Source organism: Staurois parvus, unplaced genomic scaffold (assembly GCF_062004578.1).
Source record: "Staurois parvus isolate SC_StPar_1 unplaced genomic scaffold, SC_StPar_1.0 ptg003276l, whole genome shotgun sequence".
NCBI classification, from domain to species: Eukaryota; Metazoa; Chordata; class Amphibia; order Anura; family Ranidae; genus Staurois; species Staurois parvus.
The window spans coordinates 23,287-43,152 of NW_028321072.1; the positions used below are offsets into that span (position 1 = coordinate 23,287).

Sequence of the window (19,866 nt, forward strand, 5' to 3'; positions counted from 1 at the left end):
CCGCTTTGTGTCCATCACATCCAATCCCGATAAATACATTTACACTTTTTGTTGTAATTTGCCAAAATGTGGAAAATTGAGGGGTATGAATACTTTTTCAAGGCACTGTATTTAAAATCCCCCAAAATACTTTTGTGTACCCCTCCACACATGCATGTATTGGGTGCACTCTTAGTGTTCTGATGAGTAGAGCTGCAGGGTCAGCATCCCTTTAGAAGTAAATAATCCTTGGAGGAATATCTCAACAAAACTGAAATTCTTATTGCAGGGGATGCCAAAAATCTGACTTGTATCTTAGTGTAGACTAATGGGAAAATCAGTGAGCCAATCACACAAGCAGGAAGTGACATTTCTGGGGGCGGTCTATACAGCAAAAGTATACAGAACACCTCCAGGTCGCCATATTGTATTCAATTTATCTAAAATTACAGCAGCTGCAGCCAGGAAAGAAAATTAAAAAAAACATTAAATTATATATATATTTTTCCCCCACAAAAGTGGAGTTATCCTTTAAGGGCCGTAGCACCTCCAACTTTTTCGATTTCTTGGGAGGAGTTTTGGGTCTTTCCTCCTGGTGTGGAAAGGGGTGGAGTGACCCTTTAATTTCATGATAGGTCTCTATGTGGACTATAAAGAGGTACACAGGACTGGCGGTCATGGGCGGGGTCTGGCGGTCATGGGCGGGGTTTCTTCTTCTTGGTGTGTTGGTTGGAGAGGGTATGGAGAGCGCTCTCAGCTCGGGTGATGGGGAGGTCGGGGAGGGTCAGCTGACCGCTCTTGGTCGGGTATTTGGTTTTCAGAACGTGCCGGAATATCGGTTGGGATAAAAGTCGCTTCAGTTGCTTCTTCATGAACTTCAAGGCTTTCAGCTTGGCTCTGTCCTCCTCTTCATCCACCTTCCCACCTGTGAATCAGAAAATCGGGACCATCAGTCCGGGGTCACGGGGGGGACTACAAGTCCCAGACTCAGCAGCCAATGTCAGGATGAAGTATACAGACAGACAATGTATCATTTTATAAAAATATAATGACATCACCAAAACCCTCCCACCCCGCAGCGCCGCTCCCGGCTCCAGTGATTGGGCGACAATCGCCATTTACCTAATAAATCGTCATCGATGTCCATTTCCAAAGCTTCGGCCGCCTGCTGGATCCAGGAGTTCTGCTGCTTTGTTTTACTGTTGAAATACTCCGCCTTCTCGATCTGCCGGGCCAGACTGACGCGTTCCTGGAAACAGAGATGGGGCCAGCGGTCACCACACATTCCTCCTCAGCAAAGGACTCAGACACTTTATATTTTAAAGCTGAACTCCGGAAGAAAAACTTTTAATCCTATTCCTCAATGCCTATAAAGGATATAAATCCATTTTGTGTGCAGCAAATACCTTTGCAAACCCAGATATTACTTTGTAAATGTAGCAGTGACATCATCACTGGGCTGTACAAAGCCTGTGCAGAGAGCAGAGCTCTGGGAGGGACCCAGCAGGCTCCACCCACTACAAAAAAACAGGAGGTGGGGCAGAGACATGACTAGTCACCCTGCACAAAGGGAGAGCAGAGCTGTGGGAGGGGCCCAGCATGCTCCACCCACTACAGACTACAGGACGGGGCGGAGACCAGACCAGTGTCCCTGCCCAAGGAGAGAGAGCAGAGCTGTGGAAGGAGCCCAGCAGGCTCCACCCACTACAGAAGACTACAAGAGGGGGCGGAGACCAGACCAGTGTTTCTGCCCAAAGGGAGAGCAGAGTTGTGGGAGGGGCCCAGCATGCCCCACCCACTACAGGAGGGGGCGGAGACCAGATCAGTGTCTCTGCCCAAAGGGAGAGCAGAGCTGTGGGAGGGACCCAGCAGGCTCCACCCACTACAGAAGACGGAGGGGGCGGAGACCAGACCAATGTCCCTGCCCAAAGAGAAAGCAGAGCTGTGAAAGGGGCCCAGGAGGCTCCCCCCCACTACAGGAGGGGGTGGAGACCAGACCAGTGTTTCTGCCCAAGGAAAGAGCAGAGCTGTGGAAGGGGCCCAGAAGCTCCCCCCCACTACAGAAGACTACAGGAGGGGGGCAGAGATGAGATCAGACCAGTGTCCCTGCCCAAGGAAAGAGCAGAGCTGTGGAAGGGGCCCAGAAGCTCCCCCCCACTACAGAAGACTACAGGAGGGGGGCGGAGATGAGATCAGACCAGTGTCCCTGCCCAAGGAAAGAGCAGAGCTGTGGAAGGGGCCCAGAAGCTCCCCCCACTACAGAAGACTACAGGAGGGGGGCGGAGATGAGATCAGACCAGTGTCCCTGCCCAAGGAAAGAGCAGAGCTCTGGGAGGGGCCCAGCAGGTTCCACCCACTACAGAAGACTACAGGAGGGGGGCGGAGATGAGATCAGACCAGTGTCCCTGCCCAAGGAAAGAGCAGAGCTCTGGGAGGGGCCCAGCAGGTTCCACCCACTACAGAAGACTACAGGAGGGGGTGGAGGCCACCAGTGTCCCTGCACAAGCAGAGAGAGCAGCAGATCTAGAAGAAACACACAAAGCACATCAAGGTTCAAGAAGAAGACACATGACCAATGGGAGTTCAGCTTTAACTGAAGAAACTTTTTAAAGGGTCAGCGCACCCAAAACAGAGATATATATATATATATATATTTTTTTTTAATACTGTCATTGTATCTGACCATCACAGTATTAAACAGAACTACATCATCTTCAGGCTGAAGTCTTAGATTATGAGTAAAGTCTCCAACCTCCATGTGAACACTAAGTCATTGCTGACACAGCGAACACATGATCAGGAACTCAGGAACCCTCTGACTGGTCCTGTCGCCCCCCCCCCCAGTTACATCCTGGAGCTGTCAGTGACAGGAAGTATCCGCCCGCAGCATCAGTAGCTGTCAGAACGTGACCACATATTACCGCTCCCTTGGCAGGAGGAAGTCTATCTGCAGACGGCGGGGGCAGGCAGGGGGAAAGTCACAACTTCTACCTTTATTCCGTTCATGCATTTGGACTCGACGGGGAAGAAGGGCAGCTCGTCGTTCTTCTCCAGAGTTCTGAAGATTTTCCTGTAGTTAACCACATCGTCCGGTCCAATCAGAAGCAGCGTCAGACCGTCGCTGGAGGCACGTGCAGTCCTGCCGCTTCGGTGTACGTAGGTTTCAGATGTCCTCGGGACCTGAAAAGGTTAACAAGCTGTAGCTGAGTGCTGAGCTGTGAGGTCGTACGGGGGGGGGGGGGGGGGGGGGAATACTGGTTGGCCACTAGGGGCGCTGTTAGTATGACGTTTGTCTTACGGGAGGTTCATGGCGCTTTCTAAATTCCTCGCACATCACTTGTAACAACACAGGCCGGGTAACTGGCACCACATAGAGAACTACACAGATAGTGGAAAACGTGGAATGACACAAAATCCTTTTTTTTTCTCCCTGTACAGTTTGCAAGGAATGGTGTCAGCCCTGCCCGGTTGTCTGTTAACCACTTCCTGTCCGGCCCATGTATATAAACGGCCAGACGGGAGAAGTGTAGGTGCGGGTGGCCGTTTATAAACGTCATCCCGCTTCCCTGCCTGTGCGTGCTCCCTGGGACACAACGTAACACCGATCACTGTACTGAACCTGTGTGAGGTCCCGATCATGTGATCCCTGATTGGCCAATCAGTGATCACATGAATAGTCGTAAGCAAGATGTCACTTCTGACATCATTGCTTACTACGTGTGTAATCTGTGAATGATCACAGAGGTCACATGGTACAGGGCCATTCACAGCAGCCTTGTACCATGTGCCCGCCATTTTGGATTGTGTGCACTCCCTGGGTAAAGCGGAACACCGATTGCTGTACAGGACCTTTGTGCGAGGTCCCGATCATGTGATCACTGATTGGCCAATCAGTGATCACATGAATAAGTGTAAGCAAGATGTCACTTCTGACATCATTACTTACTACATGTAAAATCTGTGAATGATCACAGAGGTCACATGGTACAGGGCCATTCACAACAGCCTTGTACCATGTGACAAGCTGTGACCAATCACAGCTCACACAGTATTTCTCAATGGCTGCAGGAATGCAGCCAGAGAGAAGGAGAAATGATTGCTTTTACAGCCTTTATGGGTGTAAAAGCAATCAGTGTAAAAAAAAAAAATCTTTATGACCCCCCACAAGTAGTACAGTGTCACCATGGTGACACTGCACTGCTAGGGTGACAGTATGTAAAAAAAAAACAAATAATATTATAAAAATATAAAAAAAAAAAAGTTTAAAACTTATATTTTTTGGTTATAAACCTTTTTCTTTTTAAAGAGGTTTATAACCAAAAATTATAATTTATAAACTTTTTTTTTGTAATTTTTTAAATATTATTTGTTTTTTTTTGTTTAAAAATAAAATAAAAAAAAAAAAAAAAAAAATATATATATATATATATATATATATATATATATATTTTTTTTTTTTTTTTATTTTATTTTTAAACAAAAAAAAACAAATAATAATATTTAAAAAAAAAAAAAGTTTATTAATTATAATTTTTGGTTATAAACTAATTTGGGTTATTTTATTTTTTTTTTACTGACAAGATAACGGAACATATTTTGGCCAAGATTTATGAAGAAAGATTATTTATTTGCAAAATTTTATAAGAAAAACACTTTTTTTTTTTTTCAAAATGTTGGGACATTTTCATTTATATAGCAAAAAAAATTAAAATCCCAGCGGTGAATAAATACCACCAAAAGAAAGCTCTGTCTCAAAAAAACGATAAAAATTTCATTTGGGTACAGTGTTGCATGACCGCGCAATTGTCATTCACATTGAAATATCATGTTTTGGGGGTTCATGCAATCTTCAGGCCTAAAATGATTACATTTTTTTAAGCGTTTGTGCAAAAAGCGGTTCTGGCCGCGGACGGGTTAGGCGAGGAGCCCGTGGCTCAGTAGTGCTCTGACCTCCATACCTGGTAATGGAGAACGTGCTGGATATTGGGGACGTCCAAACCGCGAGCGGCCACATCCGTAGTGAGGAGGACGCAGCTGTGAGGAGGAGAAAGATATCAACTCAACATCATAAATAATAATAATAAAAAAATACGAATAAAACCGCCATCAGACGTACTGCGGACGCACTGCTCTCCTACGGACAGTCCATCACCGCGCATGGAGGTTCGTTGGGTAAAGATCATCTGTGACCTCAGCAACAAAGAAAGGTAACGGAACCCTTCGTGTGGCAGGTTTTCTCAAAGCCCAACCCCAGTTTTTTTAATGGAATACAATATTCAGATGCCCAGACCTGCTGAAATAGAGCAAAGCAGCATTAGCTGCCAAACCAACCCCCCCCCCCCCCATCCCCCCAGACATGGTACATCCTCAGGCTCTGGTCCGCTTCTGGGTTGAAAGACTGCCAGCACCATTCAATCCACTTCCTATGAGCCCAGGTTGTCAAGAACACACCTCCTGGGGGAGTGTCATGACATCATCCCAAGCTCACAGGAGAATTCTGCAGACAATGATGCTCCGGGTACAACATGGCCGTCTCTGTGTGCCGGATTCAGGATCGCCCACCATTGGGAGTGAGAAGAAGACAGAAGAGAAAAAAGGACCCCACTACTCACATGACTGGCCAATGTACCCGAAATGTAAGGGGGGTGGAGGGGGAATCTTGGGCTTTGAACTTGACAGACAAGAAGCACCCTGTCCGTACCTGTCTATAGTCCTGTTATCACCCCAGAAGCTTCCCAGGATGAAGAACGCTCATCTAAACCAATAGAGATGTTTGTTCCTGAAATCGGAGCTCTGGAGTCCAAAGAGCTCATCATTGGTTCCTCAGTGTCATGTCTGCCCTCCATACAGGGCACTTTAACCGCCTCCCACCCGCCATATAAGGTAATGATGGGCGCAAGGCAGTTCTCTCGTTCTGGGAGGAGTCAGATGACGTCTTCCACTCTAACCGCGCATGCATACATGTCCCCAGGGGAGCGCAGCGTGGCGATTGATGGTGCGTTGTGTCCCTCAGTCCTATCAGTGCCACATATCAGTGCACATCTGAGCTGCCTTTCAGTGCCACCTATCAATGCCAGTCAGTGCCACCTATCAGTGCCATATATGAGTGCTGCTTTTCAGTGCCCATCGGTGATGCCTACCAATGCCTCCTCATCAGTGCCGCCTAACAGTGCCAGTCAGTGCCACCTATCAGTGCCATATATGAGTGCTGCCATTCAGTGCCCATCAGTGATGCCTACCAATGCCCATCGGTGATGCCTACTAGTGCCACCTATCAGTGCCCATCACTGCAGCCTCATTAACGCACATCAGTGATGGAGAAAAAAAATCACTTATTTACAACATTTTATAACGAAAACTAAGAAAAAACTTTTTTTGTTTTTCAAAATTTTCAGTTCTTTTTGGTTTGTTTAGCAAAAAATAAAAACCCCACAGAGGTGATACCACCAAAAAAAAGCTCTATAGGTCTCAACAAAATTATAAAAAAATTCATATGGGCACAGTGTTGCATGACTGCGCAATTGTCATTCAAAGTGTGATAGCGCTGAAAGCTGAAAATTGGCCAGGGCAGGAAGGGGGTAGAAGTGCCCGGTAGGCAGGAAGGGGGTAGAAGTGTCCTATAGGCGGGAAGGGGGTAGAAGTGTCCTGTAGGCGGGAAGGGGGTAGAAGTGCCCTGTAGGCGGGAAGGGGGTAGAAGTGCCCTGTAGGCGGGAAGGGGGTAGAAGTGCCCGGTAGGCGGGAAGGGGGTAGAAGTGCCCGGTAGGCGGGAAGGGGGTAGAAGTGCCCGGTAGGCGGGAAGGGGGTAGAAGTGCCCGGTAGGCAGGAAGGGGGTAGAAGTGCCCGGTAGGCAGGAAGGGGGTAGAAGTGCCCGGTAGGCAGGAAGGGGGTAGAAGTGCCCGGTAGGCAGGAAGGGGGTAGAAGTGCCCGGTAGGCAGGAAGGGGGTAGAAGTGCCCGGTAGGCAGGAAGGGGGTAGAAGTGCCCGGTAGGCAGGAAGGGGGTAGAAGTGCCCGGTGGGCAGGAAGGGGGTAGAAGTGTCCTGTAGGCAGGAAGGGGGTAGAAGTGTCTGGTAGGCAGGAAGGGGGTAGAAGTGCCCTGTAGGCAGGAAGGGGGTAGAAGTGTCCTGTAGGCAGGAAGGGGGTAGAAGCGCCCTGTAGGCAGGAAGGGGGTAGAAGCGCCCTGTAGGCAGGAAGGGGGTAGAAGTGCCGGTAGGCAGGAAGGGGGTAGAAGTGCCCTGTAGGCAGGAAGGGGGTAGAAGTGCCCGGTAGGCAGGAAGGGGGTAGAAGTGCCCGGTAGGCAGGGAGGGGTAGGCGGTAGAAGTGCCCTGTAGGCGAGGGGTTAAAGAGACAGTGTTGTCTGCACATTGAGGACTCAGCGACAGTGTCTCCGGATAGCCGGTACCCCCAGCAAGGTGGTCACCAACCTTGTTGGAGGGGACACTGTAACTTTATCCTTTTAAAGGTTAATAAAGTTCGATGCTTCTGATTGGGCGGCTCCTACACCAGATGGTGCCGCTTTGCTGGTGACCAGACTTCAATGACTGAGCCGCCAACATTCCCGGGATCTCCAACCCAAGTATCGGCTCCTGCACCGCCTGCGCACGCTTACCTCTCCCTCTCGGCGAACCTCTCCAGATTCTTCAGCCTCTGCTTCTGGTGCATGTTGGCGTGTAGCGGGAGCGGGTTGCACTCCAGGATGGTGAGGAGGGAGGTCAGCCTCTTGATGCAGTCGATGCTGTTGGCGAAGACCATGGTGCGCCCGGGGTACTGCAGCAAGAAGTAGTAGAGGTAGAAGTCCTTCTCGTCTGTAGGACAATGGATCCTGGTCTCGGTCAGGCTCTCCACGGTGGCCTGCTTCCTGGTCAGATCGATGACCTTCGGCTTCCCTTTCATGCCGACCTTCCCCATCAGGCTCTCCAGCTTGCTGTCCTTGTCCATCCGCTTGAAGTTCTTCTTCTGCAGGAGGCGGCTGGGGGCCTGGTGGATGAGGGTCAGGGTGGCGGAGAAGACGAACGTCTGCCTCTTGGGGTTGTAGTGAGTCTCTCTCAGCATCTCCAGCAGTTGGGTCAGCTCGGCGTAGTGACCCTTCTCCACCATCCTGTCCGCCTCATCGATCACAAGACACCTGTCCATAGAGAAACGAACATCAGCCCATCACAGCATACCTAGGAGACCACTACCACCAAAGATATTGTATTTCCTTCACATCCAGTAACCCCCCGGGGCGGATGACATCAAACCCTATATTGACCTCGCAAGATGTCTCCAACTTACAAGTAGACCTTGTAAGTTGGGGGGGGGGGGGGTTTAAAGTGCCAAAGACCACCAATAACTGTGGAATGAGGTTTCTTATAGAAAACAAAATGAGAGGTAATGTAGGCAAACCCAACCCTTAAGCTTCACCTGAGCTGCTGCAGGTTGGAGAGGTGAGGGTGCTTCTCTCTGATCATCTCCCACAGACGCCCCGGCGTTGCAATGACGATCTCCGGCCTTCGGTTCAACAGCCGCTCTTGTTTCTGCGGGGCCATCCCACCGACCACGATGGCTGTTCTAATGCCTGAGGTGACAACAAAATGATAAAGATTATTCAAAAAAATATCGAACGTATTATTAGCCTGGACTCTGCACATCTGTAAAAATGGACACAAATCCCAACACGCTCTTGCTTCAAAATTATGAACCAACCTGCAAGAAGCATAAAAGGTAAAAAGGTCTTCTTCAGACTTTCCAGATCAGGAAGCCAAATGTGTTACCAAAGTACCAAAAAGCCGCTTGACAGCAGATGTCCTCTGCTCCTGTGAAGCATCCCCACAACTCAAATACACTATATGGGCAGACGTTTCTAAACACCCGACCAGCATACCGATACTATATGGCCAAGAGTGAAGAAGTATGGAGGTCAGGTGTCTGCAGTGAAGGGTCCCGGTAATACTCCATCAAAGACATTGTAGACAATTGTGCTCTTCCAGCCTTGTGGTAACAGTTGGGTGAAGGCCATTCAGTGATCCACCATGACTGTGCCCCTGTGCAAAGCCAGCTCCATAAAAGACATGGTGTGACCCAGGGGTGGACTGACCATTTGAGCACACGGGCAATGCCCGAGGGCTCGGGGTCAGTAGGGGGCCCCATGAGATGCCCCTGGTACCTTTCATAGGCTTTTTTTGGGTGTGGTTTGAGATTGGGCGAGGACACAGGAGCCCCATGATCCCCTATTGCCGGGGGCCCCATGATTTGTCAGTCCGACCCTGGTGTGACCAATTTGGTGTGGAGGAACTCGAGTGTTCTGCACAAAGCCCTGACCACCTCAACCCTACTGAACAGCAATGGGATGCCAATTGCGAACCAGGTCTTCTCACCCAACATCAGAACCTGATTTCACAAATGGGCACAAATTCCTACAGACACCCTCCAAAATTTTGTGGAAAGTCCTCCCAGAAGAGTGGAAGATAGTATAGCTGCAGGCACAACATACACTTCAGAGCACCGATATCATATTAGAACAAAGACTAAGGTTCGGACGACCAGTAGACCCAACCCTACCAAATTCCCGAAGACAAGGAGGTCCCCAATTTCCAGAGATGTGTTGGTGATGATTTAGGTCATACACTAAAAATGTGATAATTGTTCCCCAACCAGATGCAGTTTCCAAAACATTCTGTTCATGCATGGATTTCCATACCTACCTATAAAATCTCAACGCAGCTGAAAACCTTTGGGATGATCTGAACTATCGATATTGAGCCAGTTTTTTTTTGGTGCCCAACATGAGGACAAATGTTTGAGCCAGGTCTTCTCAACCAACATCTGTGCCTGACCTCACAAATGGGGACAAATTCCAAAAGAAACCCTCCAACATCTTTTGGAAAGTCTTCCCAGAAGAGAAGAGGATGGCATAGCTGCTCCACTTGAGAATACCAATATCATACGGGAACACAGACTGTGGATTTCATCACCAACAGGTCCAACACTACTAAAGTCCTGAAGAAGGGGGGAGCCCCAATTCCTTGAGACATGTTAGCCATGTTTTAGGAACAAAGGCCAAGGTTCGGATGACCAGCAGACCCAACGGTACCAAACACATGAAAACAAGGAGGTCCATAATTTCCAGAGATGCGTTGGTCATGATTTAGGTCAAACACTAAAAAATTGATAATTGTTCCCCAACCAGATGCAGTTTCCAAAACCTTCTGTTCATGCATGGAATTCCTGACCTACCTCCAAAATCTCAACCCAGCTGAAAACCTTTGGGATGAACTGGACCATCAATATTGAGCCAGTTTTTTGGGGGTTTTTTGTTGACCAACATGAGGACAAATGTGTGAGCCAGGTCTTCTCATCCAACATCTGTGCCTGACCTCACAAATAGGGACAAATTCCGACAGAAACCCTCCAACGTCTTGTGGAAAGTCTTCCCAGAAGAGACCCAACCCTACCAAATACCTGAAGACAAGGAAGTCCCCAATTTCCAGAGATGCGTTGGTCATGATTTAGGTCATACACTAAAAGTGATAATTGTTCTCCAACCGGATGGAGTTTCCCAGACCTCCTACCCATGCATGGCATTCCTCACCTACCTCCACATTCTCAACCCTACTGAAAGACTTTGGGATTGATTGGACCATCGACAGTGAGCCAGGTCTTTTTTTTGGTGCCCAACGTGAGGCCCAATATGTGAGCCAGGTCTTCCAACATCAGTACCTGACCTCACAAACGGGGACAAATTCCCACAGACACCCTCCAACATCTTGTGGAAAGGAACAGAACACATTATAAACGCACATACAATGGGACATGTACTCTACAGTCACAGAATCATTGTTTGGACGGAAGTTAAGCTTTAAAAGGCCAAATTCATTGGTTCTTCTATTCATAAAGCGTGTCGGCCATGTTGTCTTCTCCTAGTGGTCAACTGAATTGTCTGCACACTCAGATCACTACTACTGAAGAGGCTCATCGGAAACACACATAGGTACAAGAATGGATCGACTCGTCACTCCAGCTGATCAGTGGGAGCGATCGGAGCAGCACAGCAGTGGAGGCCGCCAGCCGGTCGGTAGGTGGGCTAGTGAGAAACCTAACTGGCAAAGTAGAACAGTCTCTACAATGCGTATATGAACCCAAGAACATGTAATAGATTGCAGCTTGCTAGTCTATGAATGTGGTGGCTGCATTCCTTTTCTCCCTTTTTTTTCACCTGGTGATCCTGCCAGCAACACATCCTGCCCCAGGGTGACAGCATGCACTTTAATGTATCTATGGAGAGGCAACGTTGTCACCCTAGGACAGGATTACAGAACACCTCACCCTCCCCTCCATAACAGAGGAGACAAGTTGTCAGAGATAACTGGGAACAATGTAACTGTAAAGAGTGCAGCAGTTGAAAAAAATTTCTGGCAGGATCAACGTGTGTATGGATTCACAAACACTTCTATGATGCAATAAATCTGCTCCATTCATGACCCGCGGTATCTCACCTGTGAACTTGGCTACGGCGTCAATGTGATGTTTCACCTGGACGGCCAGCTCTCTGGTGGGAGTGACCACAAGGCCGATTAACGGTCTCTTCTTACAGCACTGCTGAGAATCCGGAGATGTGGGAAGGTTAAAATTTATCTCAACGTCTTCCACGATCTTCACGCAGCCCAGGGCAGAAGACTCATCATCATCATCATCGTTGTCGTCCTCCTCCAAGTTGTCAGGTCTTTTGTCCTCCTCAAGGTCTGAGTCCTCCATCTCTGGCTCCTCCTTCTCGGCCATCTCCTCCATCTCTGGCTCCTCCTTCTCAGCCATCTCCTCCATCTCTGGCTCCTCGGTCTCTTCCTCGGTCACACCAGACGCCACCTTCCTCCATTCCAGGATGGAGTGGATCATCGGGATGGCAAAGGCCAAAGTTTTACCACTTCCTGTACAGAGGAAGAAAACATTCACAATATATTGCGAGATCTGAGCAATCTGTGAGCCCCAACCATTACCATCCTTAACCCCTCGCCCACCGAGAACTTTTACCCCCTTCCTATCCAGGCCAATTATCACCTTTCAGTGTTGTCGCACTTTGAATGACAATTGCGCAGTCATGCAGCAATGTACCCATATGAAATTTGTATCTTTTTTTTCCACACAAGTAGATTTCTTTAGGTGGTATATAATCACCATTGGGGGTTTTTTATTTTTTGCGCTATAAATGAAAAAAAAAAAAAAAGTTTTTCTATTAAAAAATTTCGCAAACAAGTAGTTTTTCTCCTTCACTGATGTGTGTTGATGAGGCAGAACTGATGGGCACCGATAGGCTGCACTGCTGGACATTGATGAGGTGGCAATGATGGGCACTGACAGTCGATAATGATGGGCACTGACTAGCGGCAATGATGGGCACTGACAGTCGATAATGATGGGCACTGACTAGCGGCAATGATGGGCACTGACTAGCGGCAATGATGGGCACTGACAGGCGGCAATGATGGGCACTGACAGGCGGCAATGATGGGCACTGACAGGCGGCAATGATGGGCACTGACAGGCGGCAATGATGGGCACTGACTAGCGGCAATGATGGGCACTGACTAGCGGCAATGATGGGCACTGACTAGCGGCAATGATGGGCACTGACAGGTGGTAATGATGGGCACTGACAGGTGGTAATGATGGGCACTGACAGGTGGTAATGATGGGCACTGACAGTCGATAATGATGGGCACTGACAGTCGATAATGATGGGCACTGACAGTCGATAATGATGGGCACTGACAGTCGATAATGATGGGCAATTACAGTCGGTAAAGATGGTTACTGACAGGTGGTACTGAAGGGCAATGATGGGCACTGACAGGTGGTAATGATGGGCAATACTGGCGGCAATGATGGACACTGGTATTCAGTAATGATGGGCACTGACTGATGGCACTAACTGGAGGCACTGTTGGGCAGCACTGATAATCAGTGCCCTGGTTATCAGTGTAGATGAATCCTTTCACAGTCGCCTGTCACAGTGTGAGGAAAGTACAGCTGATAACCGGCAAGTGTATTTACATTGGGATCAGCTGTGATTGGGCACAGCTGATCACTTGGTAAAAGGCCGCAGTGATTGGATACAGCCGATCACTAGGTAAAAGGCCGCTGTGATTGGACACAGCCGATCACTTGGTAAAGGCTGCCGTGATTGGATACAGCTCATCACTTGGTAAAAGGCCGCTGTGATTGGATACCTCTCACCACTTGGTAAAAGGCCGCTGTGATTGGATACCTCTCACCACTTGGTAAAAGGCCGCTGTGATTGGATACCTCTCACCACTTGGTAAAAGGCCGCTGTGATTGGACACAGCCGATCACTTGCTAAAAGGCTGCCGTGATTGGATACCTCTCACCACTTGGTAAAAGGCCGCTGTGATTGGATACCTCTCACCACTTGGTAAAAGGCCGCTGTGATTGGACACTGCTGATCACTTGGTAAAAATGAAGGATTTCTTTCCCCAATGTTTTTAGCGCAACACTTAAAGCGAATGAATAAAAAACAAACAAGCACGGCACAGCTAGTGCCGGCCTTTCCTTTTCCAGGGCACAGCTAGTGCCGGGCATTCCTTTTCTAGGGCACAGCTAGTGCCGGGCATTCCTTTTCTAGGGCACAGCTAGTGCCGGGCATTCCTTTTCCAGGGCACAGCTAGTGCCGGGCATTCCTTTTCTAGGGCACAGCTAGTGCCGGCCTTTCCTTTTCCAGGGCACAGCTAGCGCCGGCCTTTCCTTTTCCAGGGCACAGCTAGCGCCGGCCTTTCCTTTTTCTTCCTATATACGTATACTCTCCCGCCCAGTAAGTCCAGTGTTGCCCCGCAGTTCAGGTGGCATTGCCCAGGTCCTGCCCTTCCATCCTGGTCCCCCTCACAAATAGGAGCTGTCTACCTCTTCAAGGTACCCCAGTGGCACATGCCAAGCCCGCCCTCCGACCATTCTGTGTTCCTGAGATCTTGCGACCCCCTGAGATGCGAAGTGTTTATCCCAAGAGGTTGACCAGGGAAACATCATCCTTGCCTACATGAGAATCATTTCCAATCGCAGAGTGGGGGAGGGGGGGGGGTGTTGGATGAGAACAATCCCCCTGTGAAGGCCGGCTTATAAAAATTACAATTGGCCCGAGTTTTCCGTTACTTTTGCTGCCGGCCATAAATCTGCTTCAATAAATCCCAGATCTTCCACATTCAATACTCACCCGTCTCTGCCGCACCCAGAATGTCCATTTTGTCCCGGATTGCCGAGGGCAGCGCCAGAGCTTGTATGGGCGTTGGGGCGGAAAATCCCAAATAGCTGAGCGCCTGAAGAACCGGCTGGGGGACGCAGAGTTCCTTCCATCCCGACACGTCCACATTCTTAGCAGCAGCACCGGCCAATGCCCTGGCGGCCCAGTTCTTGGTCTTCTTGGAGGATTTGGCGGCTACAGGTTCCTCCCGGGTCTCCGCTGTTTTTTTCTTCTTCTTCTGCCGTTTTTTCTTCTTTTTTGGCTCCTGGACGACCACCGGATCTACCGATAGTTCTGCCTCCTCCTCCTCTATGGTGTCTTGGTGGTTGTCTTCTTCATCTTCTCCACCAAGAAACACGTCCTCCAGCTCGTCCTCAGACTCCTCCTTCGCTATCTTGGCCTCCAGCTTCTTCTTCTTGCGCTTTTTGTTTTTCTTTCCTTTGGCGAAATGTTCCTCAAAGTCTTCCGGCTCCGAGTCCTCGCCGGGATCGCGCTTCCGCTTCTCGCTTCTCGCCGTTAACTCTTTGGAGGATTTCACCAGCTTATAGTCCGTGAGTTCCTCGAAGCAGATCATCTCGTCCATCGTACCATCGGTGAAAAGGCTCGGGTCCAGCGACACCGACTTCCATCTTCCCGTAATCTTGATGCCTTTCTGCCGCAACGAAGAGAGCGCCTTGCCCGACTTCCTGACCTTTCCCGGCTTCATGGCTCCTGAATCTGGAAGGACAATGGAATGATACATAATAATACAAGAAAGACAATCAAGTTACATTGTTACATAGTTAGTCTGGCTGAAAAAAGACAAAAGTCCATCCAGTTCAAGCATAAAAAAATAGTTATAATCCTACACCCACAGTTGATCCAGAGGAAGGCAAAAAAACCCAGCAAAGCACGATCCAATCTGCTCCTGCAGGGGAAAAAAATCTTTAAAGTGTACCTTCACCCTCCCCCCCCCCACCACTGGACATTTTCCATAATACTTTTTTTTTTTTTCTTTTTTTTAGGGACACTTCTGGGTGTGAATATTGGTGTGTAATTTTTCATACATTAATATAGAATAGGGTGACTCAGGATAATACCACATTATGGCCAGTGGTAGTCTCTCCCCCTTCTGTGGGGTCTCTCTCAATCGTAGGCAAGCTTTCTCTGGTTGTCTCTTCCCTCCTGTGGGGTCTCTAGATGGAGCACAAAACAAATAGCTCTGCAATTTTTTTTTTTTCATAAATACAAATTGTGAGCTCAGCTTCCATTCTGTATACAGCTGACCAGATTTTACAGCCCGGGTCTCCTAACCCCCACCAATTTATTTAGGGGGAAGATGGGGGGAGGCGCAATTTTTTGACACAGGACTTCCCTCCCCACACCATAACCAGCGGGGATTTTTTCACTACCAAAAAAATAAAACAAAAGGAAAAAAAAAAAAATCTACAAAACAAATACAAAATATAAAACAAAAATATTTACAAGATGAAAAATGTCAACATAAAGCAAAAACATTTCTAAAGTAAAAAATAAAAACAATTATTCCTGAAATAAAAAAAAACTAAAAAATAAAATAAATCTAACCCAGCGGGAATTTTTTATATATATATATATATATATATATATATATATATATATACACATACACACACACACTCACTAAACCAAAAATTCTAAAATTAAAAAAATATATATGTTAAAGCAAAAAAATTATAAAAAAAAAGAAAAATCTACAAAATAAATATAAAACAAAAATATTTGTACATTAAACACATAAAATGTATATAAAAATATATTGATAAGTCACACTGATATTATGAAGATTGGGGGAAAAAGGGGAAGCCAGGATACCTAACCTCCTCATAAGAAATGCCAGTTGCCTGGCTGATCTGCCGACCCCTGAGGTGTATATATAGATGAGGAAGTCTGGAAAAGTATTCAGCTGCAATCCTCCCCCCGCCGGGTCAGGGGGTCTGCATCGTCGGAGGGAATCAGCGATGGCAGCCTGTGTCACACCCCCCCCCCCACCCCCGGGCCATCGGAGGATTCGGTTCCCTCCAGTAACAGAAACTGGAAATCAGGAGAACCGAACACATTGGATCAGGCCATGCTGGGACTTGTAGTCCATTACCATAGGTAGCCCCCCTCCGGTGATCACATGACCTCATACACTCACCGCACCCCTTCGAGTCTCCCTTCAGCACACGATCCGGGCTCAGTGACCCGAAAATGTCACCCGATCTCCGGGACTTCTTCCGCCGATCAGCAGCTCATCCACATGCGGCTCTCAGGGCGCCGCCATTACACCCGTGACGTCATCAGGCGGAGACGGAAATAAACTTTCTTGATCAGACATCGGAGGACAACTGAGCCGCGCGACCAGCAGAGGGAGTCATGTGACCAGCAGAGGGAGTCATGTGACCAGCAGAGGGAGCTGTATGACCAGCAGAGGGAGCCGTATGACCAGCAGAGGGAGTCATGTGACCAGCAGAGGGAGCCATATGACCAGCAGAGGGAGCTGTATGACCAGCAGAGGGAGTCATGTGACCAGCAGAGGGAGCCATATGACCAGCAGAGGGAGTCCTGCAGAGGGAGCAGTGTGACCAGCAGAGGGAGCCGTATGACCAGCAGAGGGAGCCGCGCGACCAGCAGAGGGAGTCCAGCAGAGGGAGCCGTGTGACCAGCAGAGGGAGTCCGGCAGAGGGAGCCGTGTGACCAGCAGAGGGAGTCCGGCAGAGGGAGCCGTGTGACCAGCAGAGGGAGTCCGGCAGAGGGAGCCATGTGACCAGCAGAGGGAGTCCGGCAGAGGGAGCCATGTGACCAGCAGAGGGAGTCGTGTGACCAGCAGAGGGAGTCCAGCAGAGGGAGTCGTGTGACCAGCAGAGGGAGTCGTGTGACCAGCAGAGGGAGTCCTATGACCTTCTCCCCATACAGCGCTCCGCCTCCATCCAACTTTTTGCATTTCATGCTAGAAATGACTGTAACCTCCCCTCCCCCAATATATATTTCTGACAGCAGAGGCCCCGGAGAATACAATGGTAGTTGCCATTTTTTTTTGTCGCAGTTATTTGTCAAACGCATATTTAAAAAAAAAAGTAGAATGAATTGGGTGCAAACACAATATTATAATCATTGCTTTCAAATGTCTTTATTAAACAAAAAAAAAATATCACATATCACACCCCCTCCCCCATGCAAATTAATAAAATAATCGACTGCATGAAGAGATCGTTCCGTACGCCATTCACTTCGCCATCCTTTCAATCAATTTATATTCCCTCCAAACCAGTCGGAATAACATCCCTGACATCGATCTATGTTGGTCGGCAGCGCAGGGTCTGTTGATAGAACGTTCATTGAACGAATGTCACTCCCCCCGCTGCTGGCTGAACGAACTTCTCCTGTCATGAAAGGGGCTGTACAGGCCGAAGTGTTTATTTTTTATGTATTCTATTATGAAGGTATAAAAAAACCTTCTGTGTGCAGCACCCCTCCCCCATCCTTACCTGAGCCCCCCCATCCTTACCTGAGCCCCCCAATCCTTGCCTGATCACCCCCCATCCTTACCTGAGCCCCCCCAATCCTTGCCTGATCACCCCCCATCCTTACCTGAGCCCCCCAATCCTTACCTGATCACCCCCCAATCCTTACCTGAGCCCCCCCATCTTTACCTGAGCCCCCCCAATCCTTACCTGAGCCCCCCAATCCTTACCTGATCACCCCCCATCCTTACCTGAGCCCCCCCAATCCTTACCTGAGCCCCTCCCCCATCCTTACCTGAGCCCCCCCATCCTTACCTTAGCTCCCCCATTCTTATCTGAGCCCCCCCAATCCTTACCTGAGCCCCTCCCCCATCCTTACCTGAGCCCCTCCCCCATCCTTACCTGAGCCCCGCCAATCCTTACCTGAGCCCCCCCAATCCTTACCTGAGCCCCCACAATCCTTACCTGAGCCCCCCCAATCCTTACCTGAGCCCCCCAATCCTTACCTGAGCCCCCCAATCCTTACCTGATCCCCCGCAATCCTTACCTGAGCCCGCCCATCCTTACCTGAGCCCCCCATCCTTACCTGAGCCCCCCAATCCTTACCTGAGCCCCCCAATCCTTACCTGATCCCCTGCAATCCTTACCTGAGCCCCCCAATCCTTACCTGATCACCCCCCATCCTTACCTGAGCCCCCCCAATCCTTACCTGAGCCCCTCCCCCATCCTTACCTGAGCCCCCCCATTCTTATCTGAGCCCCCCCAATCCTTACCTGAGCCCCTCCCCCATCCTTACCTGAGCCCCTCCCCCATCTCTACCTGAGCCCCTCCCCCATCCTTACCTGAGCCCCGCCAATCCTTACCTGAGCCCCCCCAATCCTTACCTGAGCCCCCCCAATCCTTACCTGAGCCCCCCAATCCCTACCTGAGCCCCCTCATCCTTACCTGAGCCCCTCCAATCCTTACCTGAGCCCCCACAATCCTTACCTGAGCCCGCCCCAATCCTTAACTGAGCCACCCCCCCCCCCTCTGATCCAGACAACCTCTGCTGTCTGGGGTCTCTTCCCCCTCATTGGCTGTTACAGCAGCGGGGGCCTAATGGCTCCTGCTGCTGTCAATCGCAGCTAGTGAGCCAATGAGGAGAGAGTGGTGGAGGCGGAGCCGAGCGTGGCTCCCTGTGTCTTATGGATGGGAACAAGCATGCAGAGGTGCCTCCAGGGCGAGTGGCTTTCCCAGGGGGCACTGCTCGAGGGGGAGGAGCCAGGAGCGCTGGCGAGGTCCTGGAAAGAGGAGGATCCGGGCTGCTCTGGGCAAAACCATTACAGAGCCGGTGCGTTCTGGGTGCAGAAAAAAAAGTAGAACAGGCGGCATTTTTTCTGCACAGAATTGCACTGGAACGCGGTAAAATGCATCAAAAACGCACCTGAACCCACGTGTCCCTATTTAAATTGAAGAAAAAGGAGAGGGGGAAAATGAACTAGAATGCATCAAAAACACATCAAAAAAGCATATAAACCGCATCAAAAATGTATAAAAACACATCAAAAATGCATAGAAAACACATAAAAAATGCAGCGGAACGCACCAAAACCACGCATGTTGAAGGCATCTGGACTGCATTTGTATAGTGTGAAGCGGCCCTTAGCCTGGGTTCACACTATGTGGTGAGGGAACGGGCGGACTGACAATTCATGGGGCCCCCGGGTAATAGGGGATCATGGGGCCCCTGTGTCCTTGCCCAAACTCAAAAAAGCCTATGAAAAAGGTACCAGGGGCATCTCATGGGGCCCCCTACTGACTCCGGGCCCTCGGGCAGTGCCCAAGTTTCCAAATGGTCAGTCCGCCCCTGTGAGGGACACCGCATGTAATTCGCACGGAGATCTCAGCGCATTCCTGTGCGATTTACATGCGAATATCTTGCGCTGCGATTTTGTATCATACACTTTGTACGGCTCGCTTTGCATCCGCGCCAACAAGGGGCAGGACCCTTTTTTTAAATCTGATGTTCTCACCCATGTGTTGTGATTTCTGGCAATCGCGTCACATTTTGTGATCTGTTTCAGCCCGAGGTCACACTGATGAGTTGCGGCACATTGCATGCGATCCACATGGGAACCGCACCGCATTCCATGCCAACCACATGCGATTTCTGTGCGCTACGATTTCAGCCGTAGCTCAGCAGCGAGAAGATGCAGGACCCTT

At 49.3% G+C, this 19,866-nt stretch overlaps 1 protein-coding gene across 2 annotated transcripts; it reads right to left on the bottom strand.

The window, feature by feature from the left end:
* Positions 1 to 344: 344 nt before the first annotated feature.
* On the bottom strand, positions 345 to 16,553 carry LOC149428383 (ATP-dependent RNA helicase DDX24-like). 2 transcript variants are annotated; one of them, XM_089667481.1, is made up of 9 exons: positions 16,364 to 16,553; positions 14,174 to 14,917; positions 11,451 to 11,879; positions 8,380 to 8,533; positions 7,586 to 8,101; positions 4,938 to 5,013; positions 2,971 to 3,159; positions 1,102 to 1,228; positions 345 to 904 (listed from the first exon to the last, which is right to left on the bottom strand). In XM_089667481.1, the coding sequence occupies exons 2-9, from the start codon at positions 14,904 to 14,906 to the stop codon at positions 675 to 677; spliced, it is 2,454 nt and encodes an 817-aa protein (XP_089523607.1). In that variant the 5' UTR covers positions 14,907 to 14,917; positions 16,364 to 16,553; the 3' UTR covers positions 345 to 674. The 2 variants fall into 2 exon arrangements, with proteins under 2 accessions (XP_089523607.1, XP_089523606.1); XM_089667480.1 differs by having other exon boundaries at positions 16,359 to 16,552.
* Between the last annotated feature and the right edge of the window lie 3,313 nt (positions 16,554 to 19,866).